This window comes from Colletotrichum scovillei (genome assembly GCF_011075155.1).
Source record: "Colletotrichum scovillei strain TJNH1 chromosome Unknown Contig00011, whole genome shotgun sequence".
Lineage (NCBI taxonomy): Eukaryota > Fungi > Ascomycota > Sordariomycetes > Glomerellales > Glomerellaceae > Colletotrichum > Colletotrichum scovillei.
In genome coordinates this window covers 1,150,622-1,170,724 of record NW_023336269.1, presented here as the reverse complement: position 1 = coordinate 1,170,724, position 20,103 = coordinate 1,150,622, and the positions used below count along the sequence as shown (strand labels likewise).

Sequence of the window (20,103 nt, the reverse complement as noted above, 5' to 3'; positions counted from 1 at the left end):
AGATCCGGAGTTGTCAACATGGCTACCTTACGCTTAGTCGAGATAGTTTCTTCCCGCTGGGGACGAATATATACATAAATATATATAGACTAGGCTGTCCCCCTCGCAACGCCTTGCCCCGAAGTCAAGGTCGTAGGTGCCTACGTACCCGTGTTGCACGTCCCGACCGTCGGCTCTGCGGATATCCAGTATAAAAGAGTGTTTGACAGTCACTACACCAGTCCAGAAATCGTGCCTGAAGCCCTCTTGGAGCAGGTTCGCGGTCAATCTGTTCGAAGCCAGTTGCTAAGTATCCGTACTTAGTGTTGGGAGGACAGTCTACCCATGCCTGGTCATCATCCTGCTTAGTTTCAACAATCTATCAGACCAATCTCTCAGGCGGCATCTCTTCATCATCAGAGCTCATCGTCGTCAGAGTATACGTCGGAATACCTCGTCAACAGTCAATGCCGATGAGCAAGAGGTGTTGGTTCGGATATATGATTTTACACCCTTGGTTCTATTTTGCTCTTACTCGCCCGAACTTCGTCGTCGTCAAAACACACCAGGAGTGGATTGACTGACCCAACAGTGCTCGCTCGTGGCAGAGCAAAGGGAGTCATCTCCCAGCCGGTGGATGAAGAATGGCGTTTGCAAATCCAAGAACGTAACCCCGGGACACGGGGAGCTTCTTATACCTTGAAGATTCAGCAGCATGTGCTAATACTACTGGTATACGCAAGTCTCTGTGGACGGATTCTGAGATACTTCACAGCTTGTCGGCACTCAAGTTGACGATGTGCCAAATCGATCTCAGCATACAAGACCAATGCTCCAAATACGAGTGTGCCGTTCTCAGATGCTTGGTTTCAATAACAATGTATCATTGAGGATGGTCCGTGTGTTACTGATCTGATTCGCAATTTGAATGTTGGCCGAACTGAGTGTTATATATTAGTACATGTATGCAGGTTTGGAGGCAAATAAGCATTGGACGATCATGAAGACCTCGTGATATTCGAATGTCTCTTTCTACATCTATGCCCATCATTGACGAGCAAGGCCTACCTTACGTGGCCGAACGCCCCAACTCCCAAGCTTGACAAAACGAACCAAGCTCGACAACATTATCCCCTCCAAGGCTTCACATGAAAAAAGTCCAACATGTCGCAGACAATACTCTCAGCTTTTTGTTTTCTTTCTCATCAGAATCATTCACGAGCCCAGTCTACGCCGCCCTCAATTCAAAACTCTTCAACAGCGCAGTTGGGATGCAACACGTAAACAATAGTCGCCGGCTCCACAGGGCCAGAAGAAGTGCCTTCGGCAGGTGCGTCGTCGTCTGCCAAGCCTTGGCCGCGGACAGCCATGAGAATGTTTTCCTGCAAGTTCGAGTTAGTTTCGATTCCCTGGAAGTATACTCGGGGACACCACATACCTTGACCATCCTCTTGAGAACCTTCTTCGCCAATGCCTTCTCGGAGTCGTGCTCCTCGACGCTGTTGAGCTCGTCCTCCTTCTGCTCCAAGTACCACTCGACGAGCGCCTCGCCCTCGACGCCCTCGCCGTTCTCGGCCTCGGCTTCATTGACGTGCTCGACAATCAAGTTGACCATGCTCGAGTACTTCTCGAACGTAATGGTCTGCTTGACTCTGGCCGGTGCTGGCGTGCCCTCTGGTCGGTCAACGGCCATTTCGTCATCGGCCGGCTGACCAGCCGCTTCAGACGCCGCGCGGAGGAGCGCCGCACCTTGCTCCGGTGCCTCCTCGTCGTCAACTTCGACATCGTCATGCTCGACAGATATGATACTCTGTCTAAGTAAATCAAAGGCTTGGGCAACCATGTCGGGAGTAATCACAGCCTCGCAACTGCCCTTGGCGATGGCCTCAGACAAGCGGATCATACTCTCCAGCTGACGAACAGTAATACGGTACGAGTTCTTGCCAATGCCGCCCTGCGCATCATCAGCGCGGAGCTCCTTGTACTTCTCGACAAGGAACTCCTTGGCCTCGGGAGAGAACTCGGGGCGGAATGCGCGAGCGAAACGAATGAAGCGCTGGATGGTCTCGGTGCTGTACTCGGGCTCGATGGCTTCATCGCGGAGCTGGTGGATTCCGACAATGTGCTCAGCAAGATGTCGGTCAATGGTCTCGTTACACTCATCAAGGACGACGAAGAAAAGATCGAAACGAGACATAATGGGAGCGCTCATGTTGATGTTGGCGCGAAGGGTCGTCTTCCTGTTGTATCGGCCGCCAACAGGGTTAGCGGCGGCGAGGATGGAGGTGCGGGCGTTGAGTGTGGCCTGGATACCAGCTTTGGCGATGGAAATCGTCTGCTGCTCCATGGCTTCGTGGATGGCGACTTGGTCGGCGATGTCCATCTTGTCGAATTCGTCAATGGCGCAAATACCATTGTCTGCCAACATGAGAGCACCAGCCTCAATCGTGAAGTCTCCAGTCTCTTCATCCTTGACCACAGCGGCTGTCAAACCAGCAGCGGAAGAAGCCTTACCACTGGTGTAGACAGCGCGAGGTGCAAAGCCACAAACGTATTTGAGGAACTGAGACTTGGATGTGGAAGGGTCACCGACAATGCAGATGTTGATGTCACCTCTCAGCTCCATGCCCTCGGCGGTGGTCTTGTGCACACCAGACAAAAGCTGAAGCAGGATACCCTTCTTGATCGTGTTGTGGCCGTAGACAGTAGGCGCTATGGAGGCTACCAATCGATCGAGAAGGTTTTTCTCGCTGACGAGTTGGCGCAGCTCTTCAATCTCGGCATGGCTCCAGCCAGCGACGATTGCAGCTTGAATGTCGTCCACTGATTCCGAGGTGTCGTTACCGTTGTTTTGTGTCAAGGAGCTGATAACATCTGCAACCTGCCCGCTCGCCGTCTGGCCCAGATTTGAGGTGTCGGGAGTGATCATACACGCAAGGAAGGCCATGCGGTAGGTCAGATCGCGAACACCCAGAGCCTTGAGACCAGTGACGCCAGAGCCGCCGGCGTCGGTACCAGCAGCACGGTTGTCGTCGCGAATAGTGCTTGGCCTCAAGCCAGGCAGGCCCATTTGGCTGACATCGGGCACGACGATAAGCGCACCCGTGAAGATGCACTTCTCTCCCGCCTTGGCCCGGTCCACAATCTCTCCGCGCAAGATGACGTCCATTGTTCTCGGCATGCTTCCCGTGGGAATCTCTGAGCTGTTCTCTTGGATGCGCACCTTCTGCCAATCGACAAACGTGCTGTGGCGGATATCGAGCTGCCATGCTTGGCGGTTCTGGCAAGTCATGTTGGGGCACTGGGTGGGTTCGGTGTATCTGAAAGTCTGCTCGACGTTGGGAACGACCGTTCTGCAGGCCTCGCAGACAAATGTGCCGAGTGAAAGCTCAGGGCGGACTTCTGATGTTCGGGTCACCGTGCCAGAGATGGAGAGCAGCTGGCCAATGTTGGTCGACCTAAGACTGCGCACTCTTGAGATCAGGGGCATGTTGTAGAAGGCGATGGTGAAGAGCTTGTCTGTCTGCTGGTTGGCCGTCTTTTCACCCATATCCGTCTGACTCGCAGAACCAAGCTGGCTTGCGGTTGAATTTGTCGGGTTGCTGGAGGATGTCGGCTGCCTGTGTTCGCGGAAGTACTGCGGCTCGTACTTGGCGATCATGTTGTGTAGCGCGGCCGTGAGGAAAGGGAGGAATCGGTAGTAGCCGCGCATGATACCGTCACCCAGCTCTCCATTGGTAAATGTGGTCAGGTGCTTGAAGTCGACGTAGAATGTTGAAAGCTGGTATGTCCTCATGCCGTGGATTTGGGCAACATAGTACTTGTCTGTCGTAGCAGCGCTGGATGTCGGCGGGCCAGAAGAGCTTGGTTCTTCTACGAATCTACAGCATTCTGTGGTTAGAATAATTTCCTAAGAGATTCAACGAAAGATAGAGAAGCAACCCACGTTTCAATGAAGGTCTCGAAATGGTCCTGGACCATGAGACCAATTCTGTCCTCCACGCGGGGAATGTTTGCAGCATCTGGTATCCTTGATCCGCGAGGGACTTGGTCGTCGGCGAAGCCCTCGGCCTCATCGTCGCTCTGGGCGCCCATGCTCTCGGAGGGCGGCGCCCGTGGTCTGCCGCCGACGGATGAGGATGGCATGAATGAGCGCTTAGGGGTAGCCGCCGAACGGGACGGGGCGTCCGACATTAGCAGGCCGGCGTCGCTGGAGGGAGCCATGATGAATGTCGTATCTGTTGCGACTTTTGGAGGATGCCGATTAGGGAGTCGCAAGTCGACAATGGGTTGATAGTGCGCAAGCGGTGGTTGCTAGGCAGAGATGCGGGATGTTGTTTTTTGGTGGAGGTGGGATTTTGGGTGGTGGGATGCGATGGAGCCTTTTTCGCATTGGGGAGGCGGAGACTTGCTCACTCAGGGGTCTTAATTGATTTTGACGCGTGAGGGGCAGCAGTCGCGTCGCATCGCGTTGCTGTCGCGACGGCTTTAATTGACTGCATTCTGCGCTAGTCTCTTTTTGGATGCCAGCCCTTATGCCCCCAATTCTTTGCGATGCCTTTCGCAGTGTCCCGTAGAGAACTTATTGACATTGAACGTAAATCAATAGGTCTTAGAAATTGGTAAATCATGGCGGTAAAGGTTCTGGAATAGTATCGCTTCTGTATGAATTGCCCCGTAACGCCTAAATCATGCCATTGCTGTCGTCCCTTTCTGGGCAAATGCCACCGATATATCCCTAGCCGTAATCCGTGCCTCCTTGACTGTTTACGCACCAGTCTTGTTATCGTCTGAAGAATAAGAGTGTATCTAGTTCAAAGGTTAGTTTATGAATAGCAGATGCAGACCGGAGAACTGTATACCGACTCAGCCACACCAAGCCATTCTTCAATACTCCTCGCGTACGGATCAGACGCCGCCTCTGCACTCGCCTCGTGGCCCCAGATAACCATCTCGTCGAACTCTGCCTTGGTTTCCATGGTACCCAGCTCGACCAGGTCGCCCTCAGCCTCTTCGTCCTCTCCTTCGAGCTGCTGCGTCTCGACCTTTGCGCTCCTCTCCATCACTACGCCTCGGTATTGTTCTGGCAACTTGACTTTCGTGCCGTAGAGCTTTCTGCCGCGGAAGTACGCTACTGTTTTGCCATCTGAAAGTCTAAGTGTCAGCTTCAAGGATTGGCGTTCCTGTTGATCGAAATAACGCACCTTCTGACTTGGAAGGGTTCCAGAATGTGTTGGCGTCGCCGACAGGACCATCGTGATGAATACGACAAGGCAGCAGATTGACCGTGGCCTTGGTCTTTGTGGAGTCATTTGACTGGATGGACAGAATAGCTTTCGACATGGTGGGCTGTAGTGTATGTTGGGAGATAGGGAATCGCTTCTGGTCGTGGAGGGGTCAATGGTCTTCTATTCAGTAAGGTACTTTAACTGCAGGTACTTCGTACTCGACTTGACCCGACGCGTCCCAAAGGGTCAGACGCGAATTTGGATAATCGATAAGATGTTGCGATAAACTCGTCTTTATCGATAAGATTAAGTGTCTTGGCTCCCGCGGTGCACGGTCCCACACCCTTTTCCCCCAACTCCACGAGTCTCTGGTCGCGTCCCTTCAGTCGCCTTTCTGCACTTCCAACCATCGAGGCATTCATCGCCAAGGACTGCGGCTGATGTGCTTCTCAATGCTCGCTCATCTACCATGGCTCACTTGGCTACGGGTGGCGGCGAGTGACAGGTGTGAGAAATTGCAGTAGCTCGTACAAACTAACAAGCAAAGCTCGTGCTGGTGAGAGACATGCATTGCAACACCACCCAGCCCTTTTGATGATTCCAAGACAGTCGCAGGGAACTCACCCAATCCTCGTGGACTTCCCAACCCCCCCGTGTGTCCTCATACATGTCTAGTCAGACAGACCGCCGGGATTAGACATGCATCACTCTACCGGTATGCTACGGGACAACCTTAGGGACGACTCTAAGACGGGCGGGTTAGGTGTCCTGCGACAAATACGTGGCAGCTCTAATACAACCGGATGCCAAAAGTTAAAACACAGTGGGAATCCCGTCCCCTAGCTTCCCCCTGTACCCTCCTCCGATCCCCTCCGGCACCAGGAAATGTCCATCTTTGTCCGTCTCTCCTCCGAAAAGTCCGTCCTTCCAGATCGTGAAGCCGCCCGGGAAAAGCCCACGAATATGGATTCTGCGGTTGACGGTTGTCGGCAACCAATTAGCGGCGGTGGGGGGTGGGAAAGTCTTGATGTCATTGATATCAAAACACCCTGGTCGATTTCCTGAGAATTTCCAGTAAAAGCTCCGCAAAAGCTGCAAAGTAACAAAGGGACCCCTGGGACTTTGCTCAACCGGGGAACGCCCAAATCGGACACCCTGCGCTTTTGATTCGCTTGTACCTACTTTCGTTGCGCAGGATTTCAATTACACATTGAAGTGCGGAAAGCCTTGCTCATCGAGAGTTTCAACGCTGGATCGGATCGGACATGCCCTTGTAAGAAGTACGGGCATTTCGAAAGAACCGTAAAAGTCGTTGACGGTTGGATTAGTGTGTGAGTTCAAGGCTCGAGCTATGTATGGATTAAGAATGAGCATCCGCCTACCCTGACTTACCTTAGTCACGAGGTGTTCGGGGTCGATGACTGTCGATCGGGAGAAACAACGTTCTGGCACACCGTACCCGGCCGACACGGGAAATGAAATGGGTGGAGGAAATACTGTCAAGTCTTGCAGCGCAGTAGCATGCAGGGACCGGGCTCAAGTCCACCATTCTACGTCTGACTATACGAATGCTTCCATCTAGGTATCATCCTTCGAATGATCCTTCGAAAGGACGAGCATCTTGATGTACTTCATCCTGCACAGAGGTTCTTCCTCCACAAGCAAAGAGGAACCCTCTTATCCTCATACGGCCAGCGCGCTTGAGGATGATTACCCTGTACCATCTCGTCCGATGAAGAGCTACCTGAGTCGTTCAACCTCACGCTAAACTGTTTGTTTCGTTCGCCCGGACCTTGCCAGCCGGGACAAATTCCGGACGGCCTTCTCGAAACCTGCAGCTCGTGCTTCTTTTGTTCCCAGTGGTTCCTTTGGATCCCCCCCAAGGGCCCAACCCAACTTATCCCAAGCAGCGAGACTAAAACAGTTCGAGGCTGAACGTGCCCGGACGGTCCGGTAGCGCACTGGCCCTTTGAGAGACAAGGTGGTAGGTAGGTGGTAATACTTGACAAAGTAGGTAAAGACGAGGTGTTACTGAGGTAGTTTCTTCAACCATTCTTACCAGCCTGTATTGACGAATGAGCTTGTCGGGTACACCACTCCGATCATAGCTCGCGCGCACATGCATTGCCATGCGTTCCCCCCAACTTACCATGCGTCCGGCTCGCCGTGCCTCCGTAGGAAGCTGACATCATCCCTTGGTTTACACTAACAGCCCTGGCCCTAAGAAATTTTGTTGGGGAGGAGGACGAGGAGGAGAAGTTCGTTGTCAGCAGCCAGCCGCTGTCAAGAATTGTTTTGCAGTCAGTTAAATGCGTCAATGATTCCAAGAAGTTGGTTTGGCAGAGAGCCACTGTACAATGTCAAAACTAAAGTTGTGAGCTCAGAACCCAGAGGCTATTCAAGTCCACCCTCCACGGTAGGCAAGGCAACGAACAGGAACCCTAGATGCCGAGGAGATCGTCAACCTCCCCCTCCCCCCTTTGGCGATGTTCGATTTCCTCAATGAAACAAGCGATGGCCAAGGCCTCTGCCCCTCCCGAGTGATTCCCGTCTGAGCTACCCTTGCCGCACCCACTCTTCCCAAGTTCCCACCCTTGCTCATCCTGGCAAAGCCTAGGTTGGACCCTCCCATGCGTCCCCATTTTTTGACCCTCGGGCTTGCGACGGTACCGATGGACGAGACAAGAATTGGAAGCATGCGCTCTCTCTTGCTTCTTCCTCCACCTCCTTCGCTGCATCCATGTGCCGTTGCCGGTTCCCCTTCAAGACAGCACCACACTACCTTACCCACCGGCAAGCTAACTCGCACACACAAACGCCTTTAGAAGTTTAGCCTTGCCTTGACATGCTTGGAGTGACATTGGTCTCCTTCGGGGGGTTGCCTCTTGCAATAAAATGATACCCGTCCCGCCCCCCTTGCTGGAGGTCTCAGATGCGAACATGTCCCTCTCTGCTCGTTTCCTGTTAACTTTGGCATTCCACCCCTCCTCCCATACATCCCATCAAGCTTGCTTGCCCCCCCTCCATCTTCTCTCGAGAGTAGTGAGAAAGAGAGAGCTGTATGCAGCATCCCAGTGACCTACCTACCTTGAGAGCTTCGGTTTTAGGTTCCCCGGCGGCTTGCTCAACTCAATTGACCTTTGGTTGAACGGCGCCAGTCCAATCCTGTACCTTACACCAAAAGCCATTGGGCTTCTCACGGGGTCTCGTACATAAAAAACACCGTAAACAGGACCTCCGCGATTACTACTTTACTGTATCTACAGACCGTCCCTCCACGCGCGCAGCCATGCCCAAGCTCCCCTCGCTGGTCCCGGCGGCCGTCGCCAAACCCCTCTACCGCGGCACCGAGCTCGTGAGAGGCGCCGTCGGCAGCCTGACCTGGGGACCGGCCCTGTCGGTAGCCAAGCCCGCCATCCTCTCCGTCTTTTCAAAGATTGAGCGCGGCACCCTCCTGCTCGTCGACGAGCCCGCCGAGCTCCGGAGGGTGTTTGGCCAGAAGCTGGGCGCAAAGTACAACGAGAACCTCACCAACGGCGACCACGTGCCCCGCCGCGCCGATGCCGTCCCCCGCGTGGAGCTGGTCGTCAAGAGCGATGCGTTCTGGATGCGCCTGTTCTTGTTCGCCGACATGGGGTTCGCCGAGTCGTACATGCTGGGGGAGATTGAGTGCAAGGACTTGACTGCCTTCTTTCAGGTCAGTACACTCGCAAGCTGGGGCGGGCGTTATGGTCGTGTAGGGGCGGTGTGGCTAACATGACACGGCGTCACAGCTCTTCATCGTCAACCGCGAAGAAATGGGCAACGGAACGACCTGGATATCGAGCTTGTCCACCGCCGTCTCGAGCCTGGCGCGAACCACAAACACCCTGTCCAACGCCCTCCTCAACATCTCGGCGCACTACGACATCAGCAACGACATGTTCGCCGCCTTCCTGTCGCCGGACATGACGTACTCGTGCCCCATCTGGAAACCGCAAAGCAGCGCCGACGACCCCAACGAGCCGGAAGAGACGCTGGAGCAGGCGCAAATGACCAAGCTGCACCGCTTCATCGACGGCGCGCGCATCAAGCCGTCGGACCACGTGCTGGAGATCGGCACGGGCTGGGGTTCCTTTGCGATCGAGGCGGTCAAGAAGACGGGCTGCCGCGTGACGAGCTTGACGCTCTCCAAGGAGCAAAAGGCGCTCGCGGAGGAGCGCATCGAGGCCGCGGGGTTCTCTGACCGTATCGACGTCAGGCTTACGGATTACCGAGAGCTGGAGACCCCGGGCAGGCCGTTTGACAAGATTGTGTCTATTGAGATGCTGGAGGCCGTTGGCCAGGAGTTCCTGGCGACGTATTTTGCGCAAATGGATAGGTTGCTGAAGAAGGATGGGGGTATTGCCGTCTTCCAGTGCATTACGATGCCCGAAGGTCGCCATGAGGCGTACTCCAAGGGCGAAGAGTAAGTCGTCGCAAGGTAGAACCCACGGAATAGGGTCGCGTGCTGACAGACTGCAGTTTCATTAACCACTACATCTTTCCGGGAGGTTACCTCCCATCGATCACTCAGCTGTTGAACCACATCAGCAAGGAGTCCAAGGGCACTCTCATTGTCGAAAAGGTGGAGAACATTGGTGGCCACTACTCAAAAACCCTGAGGCTGTGGAAGGAGGAGTTCCTCCGCAACTTTGATTCCAAGATCCGTCCAGCGTTGAAACGTGAGCATGATGACATGACTGAAGAAGAAATAGATGTATTTAGAAGGAAGTGGGAGGTAAGACACGTACCATCTATGCCTCTTGTGGTATTTCTAAGCTAATTTGGCCATGCAGTACTACTTCACTTACTGCGAAGCCGGGTTCCGGACAAAGACGCTTGGCGATGCGATAATAACCGTTGGGCGCGAGGGCGCTCTGGAGTTGATGGAAGGCATTCCGCTATGAAGAAAGTGGACATAATTGTTGGAGGAGACAAGACCGTGTCGTAATCTTGTAGACGCGGGTGCATGGGGCCCCAGGGCCTCGACGAGATTTAAAGCAGCGTAGAGGATAAAGACTCATTTCTTTTTCTTGGACTTGTTAGACTTTGGCTTCGAATTTATCGAAGCGCCTCCAAATCGAGGAAAGCGGTTGGCGTGATCCACGTCGAATGCGGACTTGTGTTTCCTGAACAAGAGCATCGTCACCCGCGCATCTTCGATACTCGAGTGAGCGCCGCCTTGGATGGTGACCTTGAGCAGCTCCTCTGCGAGTCTTCTCAGCGCTGGCTTACTGCCGTTGCCGTATTGCCGAAACCCAGGATGCTTGGCTGTATCGCGGATGTCTTTACTCGGATGACTGAGTTTCAGGCAGTCTAGATCGTGCTTGATATCGTGGGCGACAACTATTCTGTCTTTGAGGAGCGCGGCGACTTCCTTCTGGACCTCGTCGAAGTCCCGGGCAAATCTCATATGCTTGGGGAGGATCCCGCTCACAGCACTTCGCCAGTCCGTCACCCGTTCTTGGGGCTTCACATACGAATCGTATACTTGGCGTCCGTGAAAGTCAACGATGCTCACGCGAGCCAAGACGGATTCGTAGCCTCCATCTCCAACACCAACCATTTCGCAGTCAATGGCGATGTACTTGCCCACCTCGATCCCTTCTATAAGACCAGAGTTGATCTTATCCTTTTCGGATCCGAGCATGGAGTTGTTCTTCAGCCCGAGACCGTAGGCCTCGGCCAGTGCTTCTGACGAGATGTCATTGTCCTCGGCCCAGAGAGCGAGTGACGGCGACGGGCCGACCTTGGGTTCGACTTCAACCTTTGAGCTTTGTGCAACACCCATGCGTCCGTTCTTTGCTTTTGCCTGCTTTAGGTTTGGGGCATGTGTAGATGGTCCTGCGGTTTTGGAAATGATTTTCTTCTTTTTGGACTGTTGTTGGTCCGAGGATGAAGATTCTGCTTTTCTCTTGACACCTCCAGACGTCTTGGCTGGTGTAGTTGAGGAAGAAGACGGGCCTGCCGCTTTGAGTTGTGCCTGGAGCTTCTTCCAATTTGACGACAGCTCAGGGGCCATATTCTCTGCCTCCGAATGAGATAATTTCGGATATGACCGCTCGTGTATCAGCGAGAGGAAACTATGAGGTGTTTTTCGAAATATGAAAGACTGGTAAATGAGAAACTCTTGGATGTAAAGTCAGCGATGAAAGTCGAGCCCAAATGAGAGAAAATGGAAAAATGCGCTTATCGAGGTCGGGTAGAGTGGAGTCAGCGCCTGTGCTAGCGTACCTTCCTTGCAAGGGTTCACGGCAATTCCTTCACCGCCTTTGGGCAATTCGCGCTTTCTGCCACACCACCTTCCTGTTCCTGCAGCAATTCAATCATCTTTTGCGACCGAGAACAGCAAGCTGACTGTCGTATTTCATCAACATCCATCAACTATCAACCACCACATCGAGTATTCATCATGGCGGCACACGGCGCCAATGGCGAGGCTTCTGTCGGCTCCAGTGAGCCCCGACAAAAGGGAAAAGCTACCCCGGAAACAATCAGGTTCGTCATCCCAACACCCCACCATCCCGTCTTAACGGCCCCCCATGCGATGTTTCTCAACTAACTCATCGGGCGCAGAGCAGGATGCATCGCCATGGTTAAAAAAGAAGGCATCCCACGTCGAGCTGAGATTCTTAGTATCAAAGAAACGAAGAGCGGTCGCCAATTTTACTGCAACTTTGACAATTTCAACAAGCGTCTCGACGAATGGGTACCGACGATCCGAATCGATTTCGACCAAGATGTCGAATGGCCATTACCCGACAAGGACAAGCCGAAAGATCCTAAGACGAAGAAAGGTGTTGCCACGTCAAAAAACAAGGTCTCAAAGAAATCTCAGAAGCGACCTTCGAAGAGGGAGCAGTCTGCGCCTTCAGAGGCCGCAACGCCGCACCCATGGACCGAGTTCGTCGAGTCACAGAGCCGTAAGATGACGCCGACGGCCGAGGAGAGCCAAAGCCAGACTCCCGCCACGGCTACGGGCGATGCAACGGCTACCCCCGCAGCAGGAGGCGACGAAATGGAAATCGACCTGGAGGAGGAGGTCCAGAAGAAAGATTTACTCAGTGGCTTCAGCCGAGAAGACGAGATCGAGAAGCTGAGGACACACGGCTCTATGACGCAGAATCCCGCTGAGATCTCCCGAATTCGAAATATCTCAAAGGTTCAGTTTGGAAAGCACGACTTGTTCCCATGGTATTTTTCCCCATACCCTGAGGTATTCAACCAGGAAGATGTTATTTTCATCTGCGAGTTTTGCCTCGGGTACTATGGCGACGAAAAATCTTTTGTTAGGCACAGGCACAAGTGTACTCTGCAGCACCCTCCTGGAAACGAGATCTACCGCGACGAGTCTGTCTCTTTCTTTGAGATTGACGGCAGACGGCAACGCACCTACTGCCGCAACCTGTGTCTCTTGTCCAAGATGTTCCTTGACCACAAGACACTATACTACGATGTCGACCCCTTCTTGTTCTACGTCATGACGAGTCGAAGCGACAAGGGCTGCCACATTATCGGTTACTTTTCCAAGGAAAAGGAGAGCGCGGACGGATACAACGTGGCTTGTATTTTGACTCTGCCCCAGTACCAGCGCAAAGGCTACGGTCGACTACTCATTCAGTTCTCGTATGAACTATCAAGGATCGAAGGCAAGCTTGGTTCGCCAGAAAAGCCGCTTTCTGATTTGGGTCTGCTGAGTTATCGGCAATACTGGGGTGAAAACATCTTGGATCTCATTGTGGGTTACAATGAGCGCGATGAGAAGACTACGATTGAAGCCATCTCGACGGCTCTTGCCATAATTCCGCAGGACGTGGAGCACACCTTACAGGCGCTTAAGATGCAGGTGTATCACAAGGGAGAGCACAAGATTGTGATTCCCGAGAAGCTGATTCAGCAGAGGGAGAAGCAGAAGGTGAAGCAGAAGAGGTTGATTGACCCGAGCAAGATCCAGTGGAAGCCACCAGTATTTACGGCTTCTACGAGAACATGGGGTTGGTAAAAAGGGGGTTTCCCTTAGACTGGTGTCAATGACGAGGCGTTTGAAAAGACATTGATTTTGGAGCATATGATACCCCTACATTTTACCACTACCTAGGAAAGAACAAAGTTTCAGTCAGACCAATGAGTCTTCGTGCCCAAGAATATTTGTTGACCTTACCGGTTCCTTGATGTGCCGCCATAATTGCGAAATGCTGCGTGGGGCCAGCGCATTTCCTATCTTTGGGGCCTCCGCATTCGGAGGCGACAACCTTGAACTTCACTCTGACATACAACTATAAGTAATCAATACTTTGCAGTCAATCAAGGTCGTCGTTAAATTTCATCAGTGAACCACAAACCCGAGCGGAGGTGATGAAGCATCGCGTGACAACTGTATCAAAATACTTTGCTCAATTACCTCACCACCACCGACCCCTCACACACCACACCCGCATCTCATCAACTTGCGCGACCAGTGCACACACTCGCAAGCTGCCATTGAATTCTGATCCACACTCGGCACCTCGACGAGCCTTCTTCACCTCGGCAAATTCTCTCTCATCATCAAGCATGAACGCCCCCTTGCACAAGAAGCCAATTAACCTCCTCCGAGGCTGGCCCTCGCCATCCCTCCTCCCGGCCGCAGCCCTCTCCGCCGCGGCCGTAAAGACCCTCGCCGACCCCGCCGCCTACATCCCGGGGCTCCAGTACGGTCCGGACCCGGGATACCAGCCTCTCCGCGAGTCCATCGCCCGCTGGCTGGCGGCATTTTACCCTGCCGTCGACCCCGCACCTCCGTCAGCAGCGGATGATGCCACCACTACTACTGTCGCCGCCAGCCACCACGCGCCCGATGTCCGGCGCATTTGTGTGACGGGCGGAGCGAGCCAGAATTTGGCGTGTATTCTGCAGTCCTTCACTGATCCGCTCTATACGAAGAATGTCTGGATGGTGGCGCCGTGCTACTTTCTCGCCTGCCCCATCTTTGCTGACGCTGGGTTCGACGGGCGCCTGAAGGCTGTTCCCGAGGATGATGATGGTATTGATATCGAGTACTTGAGAAAGGGGCTCGAGGCCGCGGGAGAAGGCGGCGATGAGGTGAGCTTTTTTTATGTTGGGGGTGTTGCTACAAGCAGCGTCTCCCACCTTCACTCCACCTTCACTCCATCTCATCGTGAAAAGCCTCACGATGTGGCACCAGTGATGAGAGGCTAACATCCATCAACAGCACTTCAAAGAAGCCAAAAAGAGAAAACTCTACCGCCACATAATCTACCTGGTCCCAACCTGCTCCAACCCAACAGGCAAAACAATGTCCCTCCGCCGCCGCCACGAGCTCGTCCTCCTCGCCCGCAAACACGACGCCCTCCTCGTCTCCGACGACGTCTACGACTTCCTCCAATGGCCTCTCTCCACCCCGCCCCAGCCAGGCTACACGCCCGAAATGCGCATCCCCCGCCTCGTAGATATCGACCGCAGCCTAGGCGTCCCCGACGCCTCCTTCGGCAACGCGGTCTCCAACGGCTCCTTCAGCAAGATTGTCGCCCCCGGCGTGCGCACGGGATGGGCGGAGGGCAGTCCCGCGTTCGCGTACGGGCTGTCGCAGACGGGGTCGACGTGTAGCGGTGGTGCGCCGAGCCAGTTGGCTGCCATGATGGTCGCGGAGCTGCTCGAGAGTGGGGAGCTGCAGAGGCAGTTGGATGAGGAGACGCGTCCTGCGCTCGCGAGGCGGCATGGGGCTATGATGCAAGCGATTGCGGAGTATATCCAACGCCCGCTGGGCGACGGTGTCGTTGTGCGCGGGTCGGCGTTGAAGGGGGCTGAGGTGTTTGGAGGTTACTTTGTGTGGTTTAGTTTGCCTGAGGGTATGTCGAGTCGGGAGGTTGCTGTGAGGGCCAAGGAGACGGAGAATCTTGTGATTGGGCATGGTGCGCAGTTTGAGGTGCATGGGGACGAGGATGCTGCGAGGTTTGATCGGGAGATTCGGTTGTGTTTCTCGTGGGAGCCGGAGGAGGATGTTATTGAGGGTGTGAAGAGGTTGGGAGCGGTGTTGAAGGCTATGAAGGATGGTGTTAAGTGGAAGTCCTCGAGTACGTTGGATGTAGATAACGTCAAATAAAAGGACAAAAAGTCAGTATTCTATCCCTTACGACATAAATTCATGTTGCAAGCTTGACCAATACTGCTTTGATATGAGGTGCTCGTTCTGTGGTTACCGTGTCACATGGGCATAACTGGTAACACTTGATCTTTTTATCCTCTGAGAGTCTAGATGGCCCTGCGTGTGATAAGTAGGCACTCTACATAATTTAAAAAAACGTGCCGGGGAGGGGGAGGGGGATTTGAAAAACCAAAAAACATTCACCTCACATGATGAGAAGGACTAAAAGGGGCTGTGTGGAAAGTTGTCGTAAGCAAACATGTTTTGAATCTCAGATATCCTTTCATGTGGCAACCGCTCTCATCGTGTAGAGTTCCTTCTACAATATAGGCCCAATGCTATCATTTCGCATCAATGCCTGGTGGGATATATCTCGGACCTCCGATTTGTAACTTCTCATCCTTAGCTCTAGCCGTTATTAGCATATTCAGGTGTATTTCAGGGTGCTGGCAAAGGGCGAGGGACGAGAGACAGTGGTGAGGGCGTTTTTTTTTTTTTTTTTTTTTTTTTAGCTTCACTGAGAGTTAGATCAACCACTATTTACCCAGCGATAAGTCAAACGAGAAACAACTCTCAGGTCCCTTCAGCAGATTTCGCAATCACCAGACCTCGGACGGAGGGTTGCTGCAGATTGACGGCTCCGGTGTATGATCTTGACTTTACATAGAGGATTAAGGTGGTTGCCAAGTGAAAAACAATACGATGAAAGCCTTGAGATGAAAGGAGCTGCGTTGGGAGAACTCTCATCAAACAGCGGTGTTTCTTGCAAAGTATGTGATCAGCAATTGCTTCATCTGCGATGTGGGTAGTTCGTCTACTAAGCAGAGGGTAAATTCCACGGTTAGGCATAGAAGATCCTTGGAGGTGAACGTGGTTCGCTGATTTGTTCCTGTTAAATTTATCTAAGGATCACTTCTACAAAGCGCCCAAGTGAGGACAGGCAGGTATAGACAGATAAAGGCGCAGGTCGAAACGTCTCATACCGGTAGGAAGAAATTAAGCCAGATAACATGAGAATGAGTAGTTCTCCATAGCAAAAAAGGCCAGACCCGGGGCGGTATATTCATAAGCTCATCTTCAAGGACCTACATCTAGAGCTGGAGATAATCCCGTGGGCAGACTTTCCGCCTCAGCCGTTGTGACTGCGTTCGATATATTGGCAAGGCACCTAGAAATCTCGCATCAGTAGCAATATTGAGCAGTATTGCGGATTCAGTATTGTGGCTTCGGTTTGCGATATGACTAAGTGAATGACATCGAGAGCGCCTTTCCCGCTTCGCTACGTCTTTTCACCAGCCACAAAACAATTCTAAATAAGGTCTTCGGAGAACACGATTCTAGGCTCGGCCCCAGGTAACCGAGGGCGCAGCGAGATAGGGGGCAATCAAGCACTAAAAAGATCTCGTGGAGGCTGGGATTGGAAGGCTTGAAGCACGGAGAACTGGAGACCATCAAAGTGCGAGATATCGTCATCGCGAGTGGGGGGTTTCCCAGGTCTAGCCTTTGATGTCGACAGACTCTCTCTCTCTCTTGCTGGGATGTGGTCGGAAGAGGCGTGTGTGGCTTGGGACCGGGTCTCATCGTTTATGAGGTATTGTGGTAGTCTGTGGCGGCGGCGGTGGCCGGGGTTAAACTCGTTGCGGTATGTCTCTAATGGGTGCGTTGAGTCTTGGTCGATTTGCGGGTTTGCCTCATTTATGGAGTTCGGCAGGTGCGTATACAATGGAGACTTGATGGTCAAGCTACGGGTCGCGAACAATTTGTCGGCCATATCATCTCTCTCCGGAGTAGATAATGGTGTTTTTGGAATTATGGATGGAGGAGAAACGAATTACTCCAGCAATACGTGATTATACATCGCTTTCGCATTACAAGTACACTAGCATTGGAGTTATTCTCGCGATAAGACATTCACCATATCCCTCAAAACAACCTAGGTTATATGATCTGTTTATAAGTAATCACAAAATACTAAAGTTTACCATAATCACGAAGAGAAACAGATGCCAAGACTCCGGGACGGTGGAGGAGGGGGCCGCATGTACGACGGACGAACCCGACACCTCGGGTCCCCCACTCCGCGTCCGCCCCTGCAAGTTTGCAACCTCCAACGGGGAAGACAGGTGATGATGGATGCATGCACAGCAGCTTTCGCCGCAACAGCTGTTACCAAACCACCGGGATCCCAGCAACGTCACTGCTTCGTTTTTCTCCTCTAAACCAGATATCATCAAGCTTGCGGGCTTGAGGCTCTATTAGCGACTTTCCTCTTGTCTAGGCTCAAAAGTATAATTTCGCAATCGCTTGTTTCCCTAGTTTCTCTTCCTCGATGTCCGCAAACGGAAATAAAAGCCACCGTACCTGGGAGAGGCTAGACCCGGGCCTCCGATCACCACGTTAGTTAGCAAAATAGTCTTTCTTTGATCTTAGCATTTCGCAAACAAGGGAACGATTCACTTCAACCATGAGACATAAACTCAGTTTATTTCCCCGGGGCGGTCGACCCCAGACGGGTCCCCGAGTCCCCCTCTTCCTCCTTTCCCCCTTTCCATATGAGCCGCGAGGATCGAATAAAAAGTGAGCCAAGAGGTGAAGAATCAGGAAGAATAGACGCGAGAAATATGTCGTAATGCCTCCTTGAATCGACGACCTTCTCCTCCCGCCTGCAAAGACTGCTCATGTACAACGGAAAACCCCCGGATCGATACTGCTGTCGAAATCTACCTGAGCTGTTCCATCGATGGCGCTGCAATTGGCGGATGGCCTGCCTGACTGTGCCGTGAGTTTGCCTCCCCTTCTCTGATACCGGCCTTTGAGGTTCGAGTTTGAAGATACCACGACATCACAGGAAGCTGACGATGTCCTCTTTGATGCTTCTAGATTCCGTGTCTGACGCAGGCCGTCAACATCACGACATGCGCCGTTACCAACTTGACGACAACATGTCTGTGCCAGGATAAGCCCGCCGTCGAGGCCTTCCGCGTCTGTATACGTGCGGTGTGTGACCTGGAGCAGTCTTTACGTGAGATACCCCCCCCCCCCTCCCCGGCCTTCCATGCCTAGGTAGCATTAGCTAACAGTGATGTCCACCCAGTTGCCAAGAATGTAACATGGACAAAGTGCGGGTATCCATATCACCACCAGTCGGGGTCGATAGCCGGCAAAGTCTCGCTGGTGATCATCACCACCGTCTTCGTTTTGGCGAGGACGCTCTCCAAGTTTCTGAGGCTGTCGACGTGGGGGCCGGACGACTTCGCGTTGTTTTTAGGATATGTAAGGTTTTAACGTTCTTGCCGAACTTTTGATTGTAATGTGGGTTGGCTAACAGGTTTTTCTTTTTTTGGCAGTTATTTTCCCTCTCTTTTGCCATTTCCAAGTTTCAAGGTAGACTTCCTCTCCCCTTCGGCATTCTCACGATGTGCAGAAGAAACCCGGTGAAAGGGCTCATCTAACAGAATAGTAGGATATCAACTAGGCATCGGTCGAGATATATGGACACTCTCCTACGACGAGATAACCCGCTTCATGCAAGTAAGATACGCATCCCACCATAAACCATATCCCCAAATATCCCACAGCAACAAAACATGCCGCAGAAAGCTCACAAACCAACTCGGAAAACCCGCAGGTCTTCTTCGCCTTCGAAGTAATCTACACCCTCTCCATCTCCGCCCTCAAAGCCTCCATCCTCTTCTTCTACATCCGCGTCTTCAGCATGGTCAGCCGCACCTTCAGCCTCGTCCTCTGGCTCACCCAGACCTTCAACTTCCTGTTCTGCCTCGCCTTCACCGTCGCGAACCTGAACCAGTGCCGCCCCTTCAGCAACGCCTGGGAGGGCTGGGACGGCCGCCACCCGGGGTACTGTATTAACGTGTATGCCATGTTCATCGCGCACGCCGCCATAAATATTGCGCTCGATGTGTGGATGCTGGGGTTGCCTGTTACGCAGGTGCTGTGGTTGAATTTGAGAAAGAGGCAAAAGGTGGAGATTGTGGTCATGTTTTCGTTGGGTGTTGTGTGAGTTTGACCCCCCCCCCCCTTTGTGTGATATGTCCCGGGATGTGTTGTTGCTGACACCTCATCTTGCGATAGCATCACAATCGTTAGCGCAATACGTCTAAAAGTCCTCCTAAGCCTCGAAGGCTTCCAAGATCCAACCTGTAAGCTCCCCCCACCTCCCCATCACCAAGACCAACCTACCTACCCCATCCCACCCAACCTACCACGATGCTAACCCCCTTCTCCCTCGCTACAGACGACGCCTTCTACCTCCACATGTGGTCCTACATCGAACTCTCCGTCGGCATAATCGTCGCATGCCTCCCCTCAACCCGCCAAGTCTGGCGCCACCTCGTCCCCAAACTCCTCCGTCTCGTCGGGCTGGGAAGCCCCAAACACCACCACAACCACCACCACGGCCACGAAAGGCCGGGTGATTCGGCAAAGAAGCTTCGCGATATTTTGTTTATGAGCACGAACACAGGAGGTGGTGGAGGAGAAGAGGGAGGAGAGGAGGAGCATTCGTCGTCGTCGGCGGAACCTTCGAGTCCGAGTGGGTCGTCTACTCGGCGTCAGGAGGTACACTGTAATTTGTAGTATATACCCCCTTTGTATAGTATTCTTTTTTCTCTTCCCAATAGACTGGACTCTCAAAGATACCTCATGTCTGAGACTGGCCACAATAGAGTCTCTGTTTTGGACGATGAAGGGTTTCACCCTGCAACTTATGTC

At 53.0% G+C, this 20,103-nt stretch overlaps 7 protein-coding genes across 7 annotated transcripts; 4 read left to right on the top strand and 3 right to left on the bottom strand.

Moving 5' to 3' along the window:
- Positions 1–1,223: 1,223 nt before the first annotated feature.
- HER10_EVM0007991 (MCM2/3/5 family protein) lies at positions 1,224–4,352 on the bottom strand (the record flags this gene model as incomplete). Its single annotated transcript, XM_035477529.1, has 3 exons — positions 3,926–4,352; positions 1,418–3,860; positions 1,224–1,361 (listed from the first exon to the last, which is right to left on the bottom strand). The coding sequence occupies exons 1-3, from the start codon at positions 4,201–4,203 to the stop codon at positions 1,224–1,226; spliced, it is 2,859 nt and encodes a 952-aa protein (XP_035327027.1). The 5' UTR covers positions 4,204–4,352.
- A 364-nt stretch (positions 4,353–4,716) lies between these two features.
- HER10_EVM0011650 (ribonuclease H1/H2 small subunit) lies at positions 4,717–5,361 on the bottom strand. The gene is made up of 3 exons (XM_035481076.1): positions 5,184–5,361; positions 4,842–5,125; positions 4,717–4,788 (listed from the first exon to the last, which is right to left on the bottom strand). The coding sequence occupies exons 1-3, from the start codon at positions 5,320–5,322 to the stop codon at positions 4,747–4,749; spliced, it is 465 nt and encodes a 154-aa protein (XP_035327324.1). The 5' UTR covers positions 5,323–5,361; the 3' UTR covers positions 4,717–4,746.
- A 3,135-nt stretch (positions 5,362–8,496) lies between these two features.
- On the top strand, positions 8,497–10,135 carry HER10_EVM0002814 (cyclopropane-fatty-acyl-phospholipid synthase; the record flags this gene model as incomplete). The annotated part of the gene is made up of 4 exons (XM_035472508.1): positions 8,497–8,904; positions 8,981–9,654; positions 9,711–9,966; positions 10,025–10,135. 4 exons carry the CDS (start codon positions 8,497–8,499, stop codon positions 10,133–10,135), a joined length of 1,449 nt encoding a protein of 482 aa, XP_035326647.1.
- A 113-nt stretch (positions 10,136–10,248) lies between these two features.
- HER10_EVM0002407 (RNA exonuclease 4) lies at positions 10,249–11,405 on the bottom strand (the record flags this gene model as incomplete). Its single annotated transcript, XM_035472120.1, has 1 exon — positions 10,249–11,405. Exon 1 carries the CDS (start codon positions 11,248–11,250, stop codon positions 10,249–10,251), a length of 1,002 nt encoding a protein of 333 aa, XP_035326614.1. The 5' UTR covers positions 11,251–11,405.
- Positions 11,406–11,598: 193 nt separating this feature from the next.
- HER10_EVM0013124 (histone acetyltransferase E) lies at positions 11,599–13,265 on the top strand. The gene is made up of 2 exons (XM_035482491.1): positions 11,599–11,726; positions 11,805–13,265. The coding sequence occupies exons 1-2, from the start codon at positions 11,641–11,643 to the stop codon at positions 13,228–13,230; spliced, it is 1,512 nt and encodes a 503-aa protein (XP_035327454.1). The 5' UTR covers positions 11,599–11,640; the 3' UTR covers positions 13,231–13,265.
- A 240-nt stretch (positions 13,266–13,505) lies between these two features.
- On the top strand, positions 13,506–15,333 carry HER10_EVM0002886 (aminotransferase). The gene is made up of 2 exons (XM_035472579.1): positions 13,506–14,309; positions 14,440–15,333. The coding sequence occupies exons 1-2, from the start codon at positions 13,584–13,586 to the stop codon at positions 15,328–15,330; spliced, it is 1,617 nt and encodes a 538-aa protein (XP_035326653.1). The 5' UTR covers positions 13,506–13,583; the 3' UTR covers positions 15,331–15,333.
- Positions 15,334–17,924: 2,591 nt separating this feature from the next.
- HER10_EVM0003043 (CFEM domain-containing protein) lies at positions 17,925–20,059 on the top strand. The gene is made up of 8 exons (XM_035472731.1): positions 17,925–18,151; positions 18,253–18,394; positions 18,467–18,645; positions 18,720–18,756; positions 18,836–18,903; positions 19,001–19,389; positions 19,465–19,532; positions 19,628–20,059. Exons 1-8 carry the CDS (start codon positions 18,113–18,115, stop codon positions 19,966–19,968), a joined length of 1,263 nt encoding a protein of 420 aa, XP_035326666.1. The 5' UTR covers positions 17,925–18,112; the 3' UTR covers positions 19,969–20,059.
- Positions 20,060–20,103: the final 44 nt, after the last annotated feature.